This window comes from Equus quagga, chromosome 9 (assembly GCF_021613505.1).
Source record: "Equus quagga isolate Etosha38 chromosome 9, UCLA_HA_Equagga_1.0, whole genome shotgun sequence".
Lineage (NCBI taxonomy): Eukaryota > Metazoa > Chordata > Mammalia > Perissodactyla > Equidae > Equus > Equus quagga.
Genome location: NC_060275.1, coordinates 80,251,042 through 80,267,031, shown reverse-complemented (window position 1 = coordinate 80,267,031; position 15,990 = coordinate 80,251,042). Strand labels below are relative to the sequence as shown.

Genomic DNA, 15,990 nt, shown 5'->3' with positions numbered 1-15,990 from the left:
TGGTAGAAATTCACCAGGGAAGCCGTCTGGTCCTGGACTTTTATTTTTTGGGACATTTTTGATTACTGTTTCGATTTCCTTACTGGTGTGTGGTTTATTCAAATTCTCTATTTTTTTTTGATCCCGTTTTGGAAAGTTGTATGATTCTAAGAATTTATCCATTTCTTCTAGATTATCCAAGTTGTTGGCATATAGCTTTTCATAGTACTCTCTTATAATCTTTTCGTATTTCTCAGGTGTCTGTTTTAATTTCTCTTCTTTCATTTCTGATTTTATTTATTTGAGCCTTCACTCTTTTTTTCTTGGTGAGTCTAGCTAAAGGTTTGTCAATTTTGTTTATCTTTTCAAAGAACCAGCTCTTCGTTTCACTGACTTTTTTCTATTGTTTTTATTAGTCTCTATTTCATTTATTTCTGCTCTCATTTTTATTATTTTCTTCCTTCTACTGATTTTGGGTAAGACTGTGTTTTTCAAATATTTTCCACAAGCAACAAAAGTTGAGTCAAATTTCATTAGCTAAACCTCACATACTAGTTCTATAAAGTGCTGGTCCTAAAACTCAGTAGAAACAAGAACTCATTTTATGGTATTTACATAAGAAACACAGATTTCAAGGCCCACTTTGTGTTCTAGTAAGAAAGGCAGAGACTCTTCCTACCATCCCTGGGGGACTATGAACTGAAACATCCATCTCTCTATCCAGTCCTCAGCTTCTCACACTGGGGAAAGCACACCTCCAGACAAACTTGTGTGAATTTCCAGAAAAGCAATTCTACTTAAGAATTTTAGGGAACAAAAAGTTAAGTACAGACAGTTTTCTCTTTTTATGGTAGTATGAGACTGTAAAAATGCCTGGACACCTCTTTGAGGAAGAGGCAGTGCAGCTGCAGTACAGCTGGGGTCCACCTGCTCCTGCTCCTGCCTCACTGCTGTTCGCTCTCACCCAGGAACAAGCTGGTCAGGAAGGTATGCTGCAGCAATAGCTTACAGATACTGGAAGGACACCTGCAAAATCAGAGGTGGTGGCTCACTGAATGAGAATTACTCCAACCAGTCGTAATGTAAAATCTCTGCAGAAGGTGCATGCTGACTTGATCAGAGGCACAAAGGACAAGAATCTCAAAATGAAAGGACAAATTCAAATGTCTACCAAGACTCTGAGAGTTGCTATAAGAAAAACTCCTTGTGGAGAAGATTCTAAGACTCTATATTTTCCAAAGTCGTTCCAGATGAGGATCCACAAGCGACTCACTGAGTTGCACAGTCCTCCAGAGATTGTCAAGCAGATTACTTCCATCTGAACTGAGTGGTTGAAATCAGCATTGCAGATACTTATATCAACTATTTTAATAAACTATCAATTGTTTAAAAAAATGACTGTGTAACATGATCATAAAAATCAATGGGAAAAATTATGATTTTCCATGATGTTTAGAAATTTTTATCAAAACATTAAAAACTCTTTCACTGCCAGTTATAAACATATAAGGACATGAAAAAAATAGTAAAACTAATATTTATTTACTAATTTAAAACATCAGAAACACTGAGAATTAGTGTTTAATTTCTTTGTAAAAACTTACCACGAGTTTTGAACTGTGCTTCCTCCTTTTCATGGTATAATTACGATATAGAGCAAGCATTTTTTCCATGCCTTGGTTAGTTGTCATACTCCTTTCCTCTTAGCTTGCACTAGCTTCCAACATTTCCTCCTGTGTGTTTTCAATGTTGTGAGGAATCTCTGAGAATTCTTTCAATGTGAAGTTCTTTGACAGTGTCACTTTCTTTGGGACATCTTCATTCTTTTCATCGCAATCATTTTTCTCATTTATATTGATAAGTTCACCTTCCCTAAAATCCTCTGGTTGCATATCTAGAGTCTCTTGAACAGCAGCAGTGCCAACGTTTCCACCATAGATATTTCTTGTACGACATTTCTTGTACGACTTTGTTTGATTCAAATTTCATTTCTAGCATTATCACTTTTTGTTTCCTTGTTGCACTTTCACCTTTATTTGCCAATTCCCTCTTTTGATGTCTATTTTTGCAAAATATTGTGTGGATTTACCACTGGGCAACAAGGAGGCAACTCAACTATCTGCTTTGCAGTCTGTGTGTAAAGTGAACAACAGATGTGTAGTGACCAATCACTGACAAATTTTGAAAGAAGTGATGTGATTTGTAACTAATTATGACATGCATCTGTTATTTATGTAGTGATCTGTGAACTCAAGGGCTAGTAGCTATTATTTTATTGCAAGTACTTGTAGTTCAGATCCTATGGTAACTGAAATTTGAACCATGTTGTTAGAGAGGACTAATGTAATTTAACTAAACCATAGTAACTGAAATTCATGGATATAGGAGCTGTGAAAAGTGAGATCTGCTTGTAATTTAACTCATTATTTTATTATTATTATTACTATTTTACTGATTTTTCTCCCCAAATCCCCCCAGTACATAGTTGTATATTTTAGTTGTGGGTCTTTCTAGTTGTGACATGTGGGATGCCGCTTCGACAAGGCCTGATGAGCAGTGCCATGTCTGCGCCCAGGATGCGAACTGGCAAAATCCTGGGCCGCTGAAGCAGAGCACATGAACTTAACCACTCGGCCACAGGGCTGGCCCCAACTCATTATTTTAAGACTGCTTTCTAGTAAGACAAACTAATGATGAACACAATAAAATACGCATGAGTGTTTAAGATAAAACATGAGACTTCATTGAAATTGTGTTTTTCATCCCCAGATTCCCAGGTACACAAGGTGTTCTCCTCTGTCATTAAGGAAACTTTGGTGGCAAAATTTGAGAAGCACAGCCTTATGAATAGAATGGTTCAATACATGAGAATCCCAATTCACAAAATGGGTTTCTAGGGTACTTGGTCTAAGTTGGCATAAGAGAGCAGTTGATTAGGATATATAGGTGACTTAGTTCGCATCAAGGTATCTTCTATTAGTGACATATGCACTATTTCTTGTGAAGATGAAATGGATATTTTCGATATATTTCTCTAAACTTCCTAAAATTTGGAGTACGCAGCTTAGTTCAAGTGGCAATGAGTCAGGGAATTTGTGAAGGAGTAGGAAACGATTTAGAGGTAAAGGGTATGAAGTATGTCCTCAATTTTCAAAGTTCCAAATGTTTACTTAGGATAAGTAAGATTTTCTTCCTAGTCCCTCAAAAGATTTAAAACTGTTTATGATAAAAGTATAAGTACAATAAGATAAACATTCCCAAGATAAAAACCAAATCTAAAGTGCGGGGGTGGGGGACGACAAAAACTCTAAAAATATATTTTGCCTAAGAAAAGGTATAGCAAATGCTAAGAGAACTTAATCCTTCTGTCTTCCAAAAGTCATGGCAAAAACAGAAACAAGAATAGTTATATGACCCTTATTGTCAAATAATAAGAATGGGTTCGTTAAGAGAAACTTTTTCCTAGACTTGAAAACAGAGAAAAATTTCTCTCCACAGTCTTTGTATAAAGGATGGTGAGCAGTTTAACAAGCATATTCCAATTATGGTTCTTATAAAACAATAAAGCAACATTGTACACATGGCTTTCTTGTATACCATAAACCCATGGTGATGAGCCACTTTTAACATTAAAATCTAGTACAGTGATGAGAGAAGAGAGAAAGAAAGAAGGGAAGTGATTCAGTTATGTATTTTTCTGGCAATCTAACTTGTTACCATCATAGGAAGAAATCTTAGAGAAGAGTTAATATGTTCTCATTGTAAAGCAAGTTTAAAGGCACTAGAAAGAATGTGAAGGAGAAGACAGTCTCTCCTGTTAACAGAAAGATCCAGTCTGTAAACGTCGGGAGAGAAAGGGTAAGAGGGGTATAGAAACTAAAAATCTCTAGCCCCCTCTATACACCAGAGCATGTTAAACATTTTTCCTATTTTATAATATTTAATTATGATTAAAACCCTGAGAGGTAGTTATCAAATAATGCTGTTTTTACACATGAAGAAAATAAAATATGCTTGGAAAATCCAGATTTACTCAATTCCAGCTCCATTCACAGGTAACATGTCAGATGTGTTACCAGGTAATAGTAAAGACAAAAACAGAAGAGCTTGACTTACATTCTTGGTCTAATTTGAGAGCTAACTTCCTTCTACTTAGAAAGATTTTTCCCTGCATAACGCTGCTGCAAAACATCATTTGAAGCCGTCTCAGAAGCCCCAGGCACAGTGAATTCTTCCTTCTCTTGTATTCAGTAACAATTGTATAAACCACCATTAGATTTTTGTTTACATGGTTAGGAGTTATCAAATTGGGTTCAAAATCTGCAGACATGGCCACAAGTAACTGGTTAACTCTTCTACTTGCTTTGGGTTAGGTGTGCTCTTCTTTTGCCAGTGTCTTAATGTAGAAGGTTAGGTTATTGATTTGAGATATTTCTTCTTTAATGTTGGCATTTTACAGCTATAAATGTCCCTCTAAGCACTGCTTTAGCTGCATCCCACAAGTTGTGGTATGTTGTGTCTTCATTTTCAGTAATCTCAAAGTATTTTCTCATTTTTCTTGTAATTTCTTCTTTGATCTATCGGTTATTTAGGAGTAAGTTGTTTAATTTCCACATTTTGTCAATTTCCCAAAGTAATTTCTGTTATTGATTTCTACCTTCAAAGTCGTTAAAAAACATACTTGGTGTGATTTCAATCTTTTTAAATTTATTGAGACTTGTTCAATGACTCAGCATATGGTCTATGTTGGTAAATGTTCTATGTGCATTTGAAAAGAATGCATGTTTTGCTGCTGTCTGAAGGAAGACTCTTATAAATGCCAATTAGATCAAGTAGATTGATTGTATTTTTTCTGTTTTCTATATCCTTACTTATTTTCTATTTATTTTATCAATTATTAAGGGAGGAGTGATGAAATCTCCAATTATAATTGTGGATTTATCAACTTCTCTTTTCAGTTTTGACTGTGGCTGCTTCATTTATTTGGAAGCTCTGTCATTGGGTGCATACATATATAGGATGATGATGATGATCTTCTTGATGAAGTGATCCCTAAAAATCATTAGGTAATGTTCCTCTTTATCTTTGGCAATACTCCTTGCTCTGATGTCTACTTTGTCTGATATTAAAACAGCTTCTCTACCCTTCTTTTTTTTTGTTTTTTTTTAAAGATTGGCACCTGAGCTAATAACTGTTGCCAATCTTTTTTTCTTTTCCTCCCAAATCCCCCCAGTACCTAGTTGTATATTTTAGTTGTGGGTCCTTCTAGTTGTGGCATGTGGGATGCCGCCTCAACATGGCCCGATGAGCGATGCCATGTCCACACCTAGGATCTGAACTGGGGAAACCCTGGGTCACCAAAGCAGAGCACGGGAACTTAACCACTTGGCCCCAGGGCTGGCCCCTACTCTATCCTTCTTATGTTTATTGTCTGTGTGATATATCTTTACATTTAAAGTAAGTTTCTTATAGAAAGTATACAGTTAGGTTTTGTTACTTTAATCAGTCTGACAATCTCTGTCTTTTACTTGCAGTGTTTAGACTATATTTAACATAATTATCATATGAGTGGGTTTAAATCTATTATCTTGCTATTTGTTTTCTATTTGTCCCATCTATTCTTTGTTTCCTTTTTCCTGTCTTCTTTTAGGTCACTTGGGTTTTTTAAAACACTTTTGTCATCACTATTGGCTACTGGCTATACCTCTTTGTTTTTTCAGGGATAGCTTTATAGCAGCAGTTGGGAAACCATGGCTCATGGGTGAAATCTGGCCCACTTTCTGTTTTTGTAAATAAAGTTTTCTTGAAACACAGCCACCACTCATTTGTTTACATATTGTCTATGACTACTTTCATGCCACAACAGCAGGGTTGGGTAGCTGTAACAAAGACCACGTGACCCGTGTGGTCTTTGTTAAATAAAATATTGACCATCTGAACTTTTACAGAAAAAGTTTGCTGACCACTGCTCTATGGTTTAAATTTAAAAATTAAGATCCAGTAACAAAAGTCAATTCCTCAATTAATTACTCACATTGTTTTCTTGGTTCTTGTTGTTCTTCAAGAGTGTGATAATACAATTATGAATAAAGAAAGCAAGGGTAAGTACTCCAGTCAGCTGTGGAAACTGAAATCTTATCTCTAGGAGAAAAAGAGAGGGAAAAAAACACATTAAAACTGACAACTAGAAAATTAATATGAGTAGTGAAAAATTGATTACTAAAAATCAGTTGTCTCTATTCTGTCCAGGGAATAAGAATATTAAAATGTCTTTACAAAGTTCCTGAAGGTCAGTATTATATTTGAGCAAAGCACTTGAAAGGGAAAGAAAAAGAATCAAGAAACAACTACTCTGTGAGGGTACTTTATATCAGTTGTTCCTATTTGAGGTTACAGAACAAGTACGTGACAGAGAAGGATTCAAACTCAGAGTCTGTCTGGCTCTGAAGTTCTTCCTCTTCTAATAGCAGGATTTGCCACAAAAATATCTTTAGAAGAGAAATCAGGGATGGGAGAATCGGTTACTTAACTTTCTTCAATGGCTAATCTAAAAAGCATTGCTTAACAATACTGGAAATAAATGTCTACATAGAGGGGAATGGTTAAACTATGATACAGTTGCTCAGTGGTATACAGTATGTAAGAATTATGTTCTAGAGAAAGATTTTATGCCACAGCCAATGTTCATGATTCATATAGCATGTAAAATATGATTTTACTCTTATTTTAAAAAGTGTCTGTGTGTATATATATGCGTAAGCAAAGAAAAAAGACTGGAGGGGTATCCACAAAAGTATGAATAGTGGTTATCTCCGGCTAATGGGATTTATTTTAAATTAACCACTTAACCATATTCACTAAATTTTCTACAATAAACACAAAGTTATTTTGAAATAAGAATAATAACACATTTCAAAAGCACTGCCAATTTCTGTCTTTGAGGTCTGCTAATACAAAATTGAAAAAATTGTTTTTATGTAGAATAAGACCATGATTTACCTGAAAACAGTGCTGGATCTAGCCAAAGTAGGTGGCAAAGTGGAGAACAACGCATCTCAGGGCTTTCTTAGTGTAAAGAGTAGAAATGAGAAAAGAGAAGCCACTGATTTTTTGCCATAATATTTTAGGAAGGGAAGTGAGAACAACTAAGAATCAAGTGCTAGCTGTAAAAGAATTCAGGAGGTAAGGTCAAAAAAATTACATACTTTTGTTTCCCATCAAGTTTTTTGTTTGTCTGTTAGCTTTCATCTGAACTTTTTATCTGTGGGAGCAATTCAAAGTGTATTTTTCTTAGGAAAATTTTCCCCCATTCTGTCTACAATCTTTTAAATTTTTTGCATTTCAGCAATAAAATAAAATGTGGGAGCAACTCTCATTTCTGTTTTTTTTTTTAAAAAAACCTCTTAATAAATTGGGAATAGGAGGATGCTTTCTTAATAAGAAAAAGACTGATCATTTCACATCATCAGTCAGCATTATACATATACAATTATAATACAGGCACCATTTTTGGGAGGATGCTAAAATTATTATTTACACATGACTTTATTATTTGCAGATATTCTTTGCAGAGAAACAACTAAAAAACTTTTTAGTAAGAATTCAAAGTCATCAAATCACAAAGGAAGAGAGGAAGAAAAGAACTACAAGACAGCCATAAATCAATTAACATAATGGCAATACTAAGTCCATACCCATCAATAATTACTTTAAATGTAGATTGACTAAATCCTCCAACCAAAAGACACAGACTGGCTGAATGGATAATAAGACAAGACCCAACTAGATGCTGCCTACAAGAGACTCACTTCAGCTTTAAGGATAAACATAGACTGAAAGTGACGGGATGAGAAAAGATTATCCATGCAAATGAAAACCAAAAGAAAGCAGGGCTATACTTACATCAGACAAAATAGACTTTAAGCCAAAGGCTGTAACAAGAGACAAGGAAGATCATTCTATAATGATAAAGGGATTAATTCATCAAAAGGATATAACATTTGTAAATTTTTATGCTCCTAACACAGGAGCATCTTAATATGTGAAGCAAATATCAACAGATATGAAAGGAGAAATAGCAATACAATAATAGAAAAGAACTTCAATAACCCACTTTCAACAATGGACAGACCATCCAGACAGAAAATCAATAAGGAAACATTGGACTTATATGACATGTTAGATCAGATAAACGTAAGACATTTACAGAACACTCCATTCAACAGCAGCAGAATACACATTCTTCTCAAGTGTACACGGACCATTCTCCAGGATAGATCATATGTTAGGTGGCAAAACAAGTCTTAACAAATTTAAGATTGCAACTAAATGAAGCATCTTTTCCAACCACAATGGTATGAAACTAGAAATCAATTACAAGAAGAAAACTGGAAAAATGACAAATACGTGGAGATTAAACAACATGCTACTGAACAGCCAATGAGTCAAAGAAGAAATCCAAAGAGAATTCAGTAAATATCTTGAGACAAATGAAAATGGAAACATAACATATCAAAAGATAAAGGATGCAGCAAAAACAGAAGAGGGAAGTTTATAGTAATAAACGCCTACATTAAGAAATAAGAAAGATCTCAAATAGACAACCCAATTTTACACCTCAAAGAACTAGAAAAAGAACAAACTAAGCCTAAAGTAGTAGATGGAAGGAAATAACAAAGATCCGAGTGGAAATAAATGAAATAGAGACTAAAAAGACAATAGAAAAGATCAATGAAACTAAGAGCTGGTTTTCGAAAAGATAAACAAAAACAAAAAGACAAACATTTAGCTAGGTTAACCAAGAAAAAAAGAGAAAGGACTCAAATAAATAAAATTATAAATGAAAGAGGAGACATCACAACTGATACCACAGAAATACAAAGGATCATGAGACTACTGTGAACAATTATAAACCAACAAATTGGACAACCTAGAAGAAAAGGATAAATTCCTAGAAACAGCCAACCTACCAAGACTGAATCATGAAGAAATAGAAAATCTAAACAGACCAATAATTAGCAAGGAGATTGAAACAGTAATAAAAAAATCCCCCAATAAAGAAAAGTCCAGGTAGGACCAGATAGTTTCACTGGTCAATTCTACCAGAGATTTGAAAAAGAATTAATACCAATCTTTCTCAAACTCTCTGAAAAATAAAAGAGGAGGGAACACTTCCAAACTCATTTCCACAAGGCCAGCATTACCCTGATACCAAATCCAGACAAGAACACTATAAGAAAAGAAAATTATAGGCCAATATCCCTGACGAACAAAACGTAAAAATCCTCAACAGAATATTAGCAAACTGAATTCAACAATACATTAAAAGAATCATACACCATGATCAAGTGGAATTTATTCCAGGGATGTGAGGATGGTTCAACATGCACAAACCAATCAATGTAACATACCACATTAACAAAATGAAGGATAAAAATTGATCATCTCAATAGAGGCAGAAAAAGTATTTTACAAATTTCAACATCCATTTGTAATAAGAACTCTCAAGAAACTAGGTAGATGGAATGTACATCAACATAATAAAGGCCATATATGACAAGTTCACAGCTCAATTCATACTTGACCATGAAAAGCTGAAAGCTTTCCCTCTAAGATCAGGAAAACACAAGGATGCCTACTCTCACCACTTTTATACAACATACTATTGGAAGTCCTACTCAGAGCAATTAAGCAAGAAAAAGTAATAAAAGTCATCCAAATTAGAAAGGAAGAAGTAAAACTGCCTCTATTTGCACATGACATGATATTATATATAGAAAATCCTAAAGACTCCACAAAAAAACTGTTGAATTAATAAATTCAGTAAAGTTGCAGGATACGAAATCAATATACAAAAATCTGTTGCATTTCTATACACTAACAATGAACTATTAGAAAGGGAAATTAAGAAAACAATCCCATTTACAATGGCAACAAAAAGAATAAAATACTTAGGAATAAATTTGACTAAGGAAGTGAAAGATCCATAAATGGAAAACTACAAGATAATAATGAAAGAAATTGAAGAAGACACAGATAAATGGAAAGATATTCTATGCTCATGGGTTGGAAGAATTAATGTTGTTAAAATGTCCATACTACAAAGAAATCTACAGATTCAATGGAATCCCCATCAGAATTCCAATTTTCATATGAAAATGTGGTATTTTTAACAGAAATAGAACAAACATCCTAAAATGTGTATTGAACCACAAAAGACCCCAAATAGCCAAAGCAATCTTGAGAAAGAACAAAGCTGGTGGCATCATGCTTGCTGATTTCAAACCATATTACAAATCTATAGTAATCAAAACAGTATGGGACTGGCAAAAAACAGACACTTTGGTCAATGGAATAGAATGGAGAGCCCAGAAATAAACCCACACCTATATCGTCAATTAATTTATTACCAAGGGACTACGAACATACAATGGGAAAAGGACAGTCTCTTCAATAAATGGTGCTGGGCAAACTGGACAGCCTTATGCAAGAAAAATAAGACCAGACCCCTATCTTATATCATATACAAAAATCAATTCAAAACGGATTGCACCCTTGAATGTAAGACCTGAAACCATAAAACTCCCAGAAGAAAACATAAGGGATAAACTCCTTGAGATTGTTCTTGGCAGTGATTTTTTTGATTTGACACCAAAAGCAAAGGCAACAAAAGCAAAAATAAACAGGTGGGACTACATCAAACTAAAAAACTTCTGCACAGCAAAGGAAACCATTGATGAAATGAAAAGGAAACATACAGAATGGGTGAAAATGTTTGAAATCATATATCTGATAAGGGGTTAATATCCACAATATATAAATAACTCATACAACTCAATAGCACAAAAATAAACAATTTGATTAAAAAATGGGCAGAGGAACTAAATAACCCTTTTCTAAAGAAGACATACAAATAGGGGAACAGCCCCATGGCTGACTGGTTAAGTTTGTGTGCTCCACTTCAGTGGCCTGGGGTTGGCCAGTTCAGATCCTGAGCACGGACCTACACACTGCTCAACAAGCCATGCTGTGGTGGCAACCCCAACAGAAGAACTAGAAAGACCTACAACTAGGATATACAACTATGTACTGGGGCTTTGGGGAGGGAAAAAAAAGGAAGATTGGCAAAAGATGTTAGCTCAGGGCCAATCTTCCTCACCAAAAAAAAAAAAAAAAAAAAAGAAAAGAAAGAAGACATACAAATGGCCAACAGGTACATGTAATATTGCTCAACATCATTAATCATCGGGGGAATGCAAATCAAAACCACAATGAGATATCACCTAATACCTCTTAAAATAGCTATCATCAAAAAGACAACAGATAAGTGCTGGTGAGCATGTGGAAAAAAGGGAACCCTTGTGCATTGGTGGTGAGAATGTAAACTGGTACAGCCACTAGGGAAATCAGAATGGAGGGTCTGCAAAAAATTTAAAATAGAACTACTATATGATCCAGCAATCCCACTTCTGGGCATATGTCCAAAGGAAATGAAAACACGATCTCAAAGAGATATCTGCACTCCCATGTTCATTGCAGCATTATTCACAATAGCTAAGACACGTGTCAATTATATCTCAATAAAGCAGAGAAAAAAAATTCAAAGTAAGGTAGCTAGAAAGAAAAAAAATACAAAAAATCAACATCTTTCTTATATACCTGTAATAACTGGTTAGAAGATATAAAGACAAATTAAAAGGTACCATTCACAATAACAAAACAGACATTGCTAACAAAACAGACATTGTTAAAGTTATTCCTAGGCCATAACATGCCAAATTTATATTAAAATATTATAAAACTTGACTGTGGCAGCCATGTAAGTGTACTACTCAGATCTCATTTCAAGTGAGAACCTGATGCAAGGGTGCAGTTAGCTGATAGCCTCCAGCTGCAGCCCCTTTGGGATCTGCCGACCTATTCAAGCAGCAGTCACACGCTCCCTGGGCAGCTCCTGGCATAATGACTGAGCAAGCAGAGTACTATGGCTTGACCACTTTTCCCCAACCCTGGACTCCTCTGCAGACAATCTTTGCCAGAGCTTCACATTGGGTTGGCTAAAACTTTCTGAGTCTATTCCTACCCAGTCCTCCTCCTCTCCTTCTCTCCTTTCACAGATCTGAGCTACACTGTGGTCTGATGCAGCCACCTACTCCTGCTTGCTCTCCCTTCTATGTTTCATAAGTGCTCCCTCAATAAATTACTTGTACTTGTTACTCCATTTTGATGTCTGCTTACTGGAGAACTTGAACTGACACAACTGGTACTGGAAGTGGTCTAAGAAAGTGGCAGTGAAATAGAAATTGGGCACTGGATCACTTATCACCCAGCTTTGAATTATCTTCTCAGCAGTGCTTCAGCCATATCCCAAGGTTCTGACAGTGTTGTCATTATCATTGTTTTTCTACATATTCTTGTTGATTCAGAGAGAGTGAATAAATGAGGCTATGGCACCTATGATCTCAACTTATCTTTTTAAATTTTCTTTGTATTTGACTATAGCAGCTCCATTAGGAATCCTATTTTTAGGCAGGGAATACAGGACTATTCTTCCTCTACCATATTGACCTCCTGAAGACCTAGAAGCCTGTCTCCTAGTTCAGCTAACCCCAAATAAGGGGGAAGGAGAGTCTGATAGCCAGCCAGAGAGTTACTTTTAGCTTAAAATAGACTGCTCTTCATGATCTGGGCTTTGCTTCTTTATCCTTATCTCCCATCACTTTCCCAGCAAGTATTCTTTCATTCCAGACATACAAATTCCTGTAATTTCCTAAATGGGTCATATCAGCTCAGGCCTTATCTGTTGTGTAAACTTGTTATTCCCTTGCCTGGCATACACCCCTTCCTCCAATTCTTCATTTAAAGAATTCCTTTCGGCCCTTAAAACATTCTCTATTTAGAACCCTTCTCTCATTCCCAATTTTTACTTACATGAATTCCTCTATATTACTATGTCTCATGTATATATCTTTGTACTATGATCGTTAATTCACAACTTGGTCTTACTGCTCAACTGTAAGTTCCTGGATGACAGTGGGCCATGTCTTTTTTTTGACAACGTATGGTACATAATCAGAGGCATTCATTTATTTTCAGAATGAAGGACTTTCAATCATGGAAATGGTCAAAAATTCTACTTTAAACGGTTCTTCAAAATGATTTTGCTTTTTGCTAAGATCTATTGGTTTTCAATAAGTTCTCTTCAATTTAGTTGATCTTTCCTGTCTCTCAGAGCAATCAACCTCCATTATCCCTAAGATGCCTCCTGAGGAACTTGTTAGTTGATCCTTTTCTAAGGCAGGTGATACCACCGTTGTTTCTAACTTGTCAAATTAAGTAGCTATCCAGCTTTTTCCAATTAGCCAACAAAACTATCTTTTTGAGTGAATTTCTTGAGAACTTGAGATCCCTTTTAACAGCTTTACTGAAACATAATTCACATATATGTCACCAATTTAATATGTACAATAAATAGTTTTTAGTAGATTAACCAACTTGTGCAACCATCACCACAGTACTTTATTCCCTTCTATTGACAAATAATATTCCATTGTATGGATATATCACTTCATTTAACCACTCATCGGTGATGGACATTTGGGTTCTTTCCACTTTTTGGCTATTATGAATAATGCTGCTATGAACATTCTTGTACAAGTTTTCGTATGGAAAATATGCCTTTTTAAAGACCTGAGACATTTACACTATGATCAGTGCACAGTAAATTAAAGAGAGATTCCTTCACAAAGTAGTTTTAAAGAAGACTCAAACTTCTGATCATTTTCAAACTGCCTACTTTTTTCCTTTGAGAAGGCATATTAAGAAAAGAAGTAGGCAGAGAAGGAAAAGATAATTGCAATACATTAATATGACAAAGGACACATATCTAGAATGTATGAAGAACTCCTATATATCAATAAGAAAAAAATAGTTAGAAAAATGGGCAAAAGACTTGAAGAGACACTTGACAAAAGAGGAAATCCAAATTGCCAATGAACATAAAAAAGGTGCTAACTTCATCAGCCATTGGAAAATGCAAATGAAAACCACAATACTACTACATACCCACCAGAAAGGCTAGATGAAAAAGACAGAAAATACAAGTGTTAGTGAAGATGCGGAGCAACTAGAACACTCAAACACTACTGGTGGGGAATGTAAACTGGTACAACCATTTTGGAGAGCTGTTTGGCAATATCTACCAAAGCAGAATCCATGCACGCCCTTTGACCCAGCAATTCCACTCCTAGGTTTATACTCAAGAGAAAGCAGCCATGTGTTCACCAAAAGATAGGTATGAGAATGAAGACTGATGCCATAAACATAATAGTGAAAAACTGGAGACTACTCAACTGTCCCTTAACAGTAAAAGATAAAATGTGGCATAGTTAGACAATGAAATACCAATGAGAATGAATGAACTACAAATACACACAATAATATGGATAAATATGACAATATAATGTTGATTAGAAGAAGCCAGACACCAAAGAATACATACTGTATATGCCATTTCTATTAAGTTAAAAAAACAGGCAAGACTAACCTTTGTGTTAGAAGTTAGAACGTGGTTATCTTTGCAGGGAGATAGTGACTGGTAGGGAGAATGAGAGGGACTTCCAGGATGCTAGTAATTTCTGTTTTTGATCTGGGAGCTGGGTATCTTGTGTGTTCAGTTTGTGAAAATTAATCGAGCTGTACACTTAGAGTTGTGCACTTGTGTCTATGTAAGTTATACTTCAATAAAAAGTTCAAAAGCAAAAACAAAGAAACAGTGGGGCATACGTGTAAAAAATAAGAAGACAGAAATTCCATTATATTTGGAAGCATTATTAGGTATCAACAAGTGAATGGTAAAATGTAGTCTGCTCCTAATGGAAAGTGAATAACAAAACTATTTAAAGCATATGTGGTTAGAAAATTATTTTTTCTGGTTACAAATGAACACAATGCTGCTATCAAATGGCAAATCACCTGATAATCCTTGATAATCAGTGTCTGAAGTCTCTTTGAAGTCAGTCTCAAAGCATTTAACAGTTTTCACTTAAAAAATGTAATCAACTGTAGTCTTAAATGCGTACTAATTGTTAAAAGTTAATAGTATTACAAGGTTTCTAATGAAAACCAGCATTCTCTTGCTTCATACCTCCCATCCTGCATCCTGTTTCCCAGAGTCAACTAATTTTAACTCTGCTAACTCTTCAGCATATTTTAAATTTATAATCTAGCTTATTTTTAAGTAATATGCTTATATTCCTTTTCCTTTATTTTTAAATTTTAGACATAATTCATTGGTTTTCCACTAGAAGGCTTTAATTTATACCACTACTACCACTCATACTTTCCCATCTCCTATTCCCCCAATATAATCATACTTTTGATTTTTCAAAATCAATATTCAATGTTTTAATTTTTGTGATTATATATTATTCATTGTTAAGCCATGGACTGTATTATTACATTTTCTTCCTCACATAAAAATACTTTTGTTGACCTGTTTTTCTAAAGGTAATAATTGACTTTTTCCTTTTTGGCTGCCTAATTTTCTAGTTAACAGTAATTCTTTTCCAACTCTCCAAAAAAATGATACAACTCCACTCTAGCTATACAACACATTAAATAATATTTTCCATTTTATTTTTTCTTGGAAAAAAATGCCTCCTGGGGCCATCTGTCTACCTGCTGTAATCTGGGCTGGTTGCTCTCTAGGCCTGTTGCACAGCTGTTTCCTAGGATTTCCCTTCACCACCACTCTGGGTATTTCTTGATTTACTACTTCTTTTTGGTGGAGCACATTTTGCAGTTTTTTCCTGAGAAAGAGTGCATGGAAGGTAAAATTTCGTGAGACTTTACTTTCGGAAAATATATTATTCTCTAACACTTGACTGAGAGTTTGGTGGGATTAGAATTTTAGGTTAAAATAACTTATTCTGAGACATCTGATGACACTTCTGTTGTCTTCTAGCTTTCAGAGTTGTTAAAAAGTCTGATACTATCCTGATTTCAGACCTT

At 35.0% G+C, this 15,990-nt stretch overlaps 1 protein-coding gene across 5 annotated transcripts in view; it reads right to left on the bottom strand.

The window, feature by feature from the left end:
• Nucleotides 1-15,990, bottom strand: part of SLC38A9 (solute carrier family 38 member 9) — a 110,999-nt gene that overhangs the window by 22,883 nt on the left and 72,126 nt on the right. For all 5 annotated transcript variants that reach the window (XR_006890102.1, XM_046671487.1, XM_046671488.1 and 2 more), the window contains one exon: nucleotides 6,014-6,120. Coding sequence is in view for 4 of the 5 variants with exons in the window: in XM_046671487.1 (XP_046527443.1) it covers nucleotides 6,014-6,120 (107 nt within the window). In the remaining variant the exon portion in view is untranslated. The remainder of the gene's footprint in view (nucleotides 1-6,013; nucleotides 6,121-15,990) is intronic.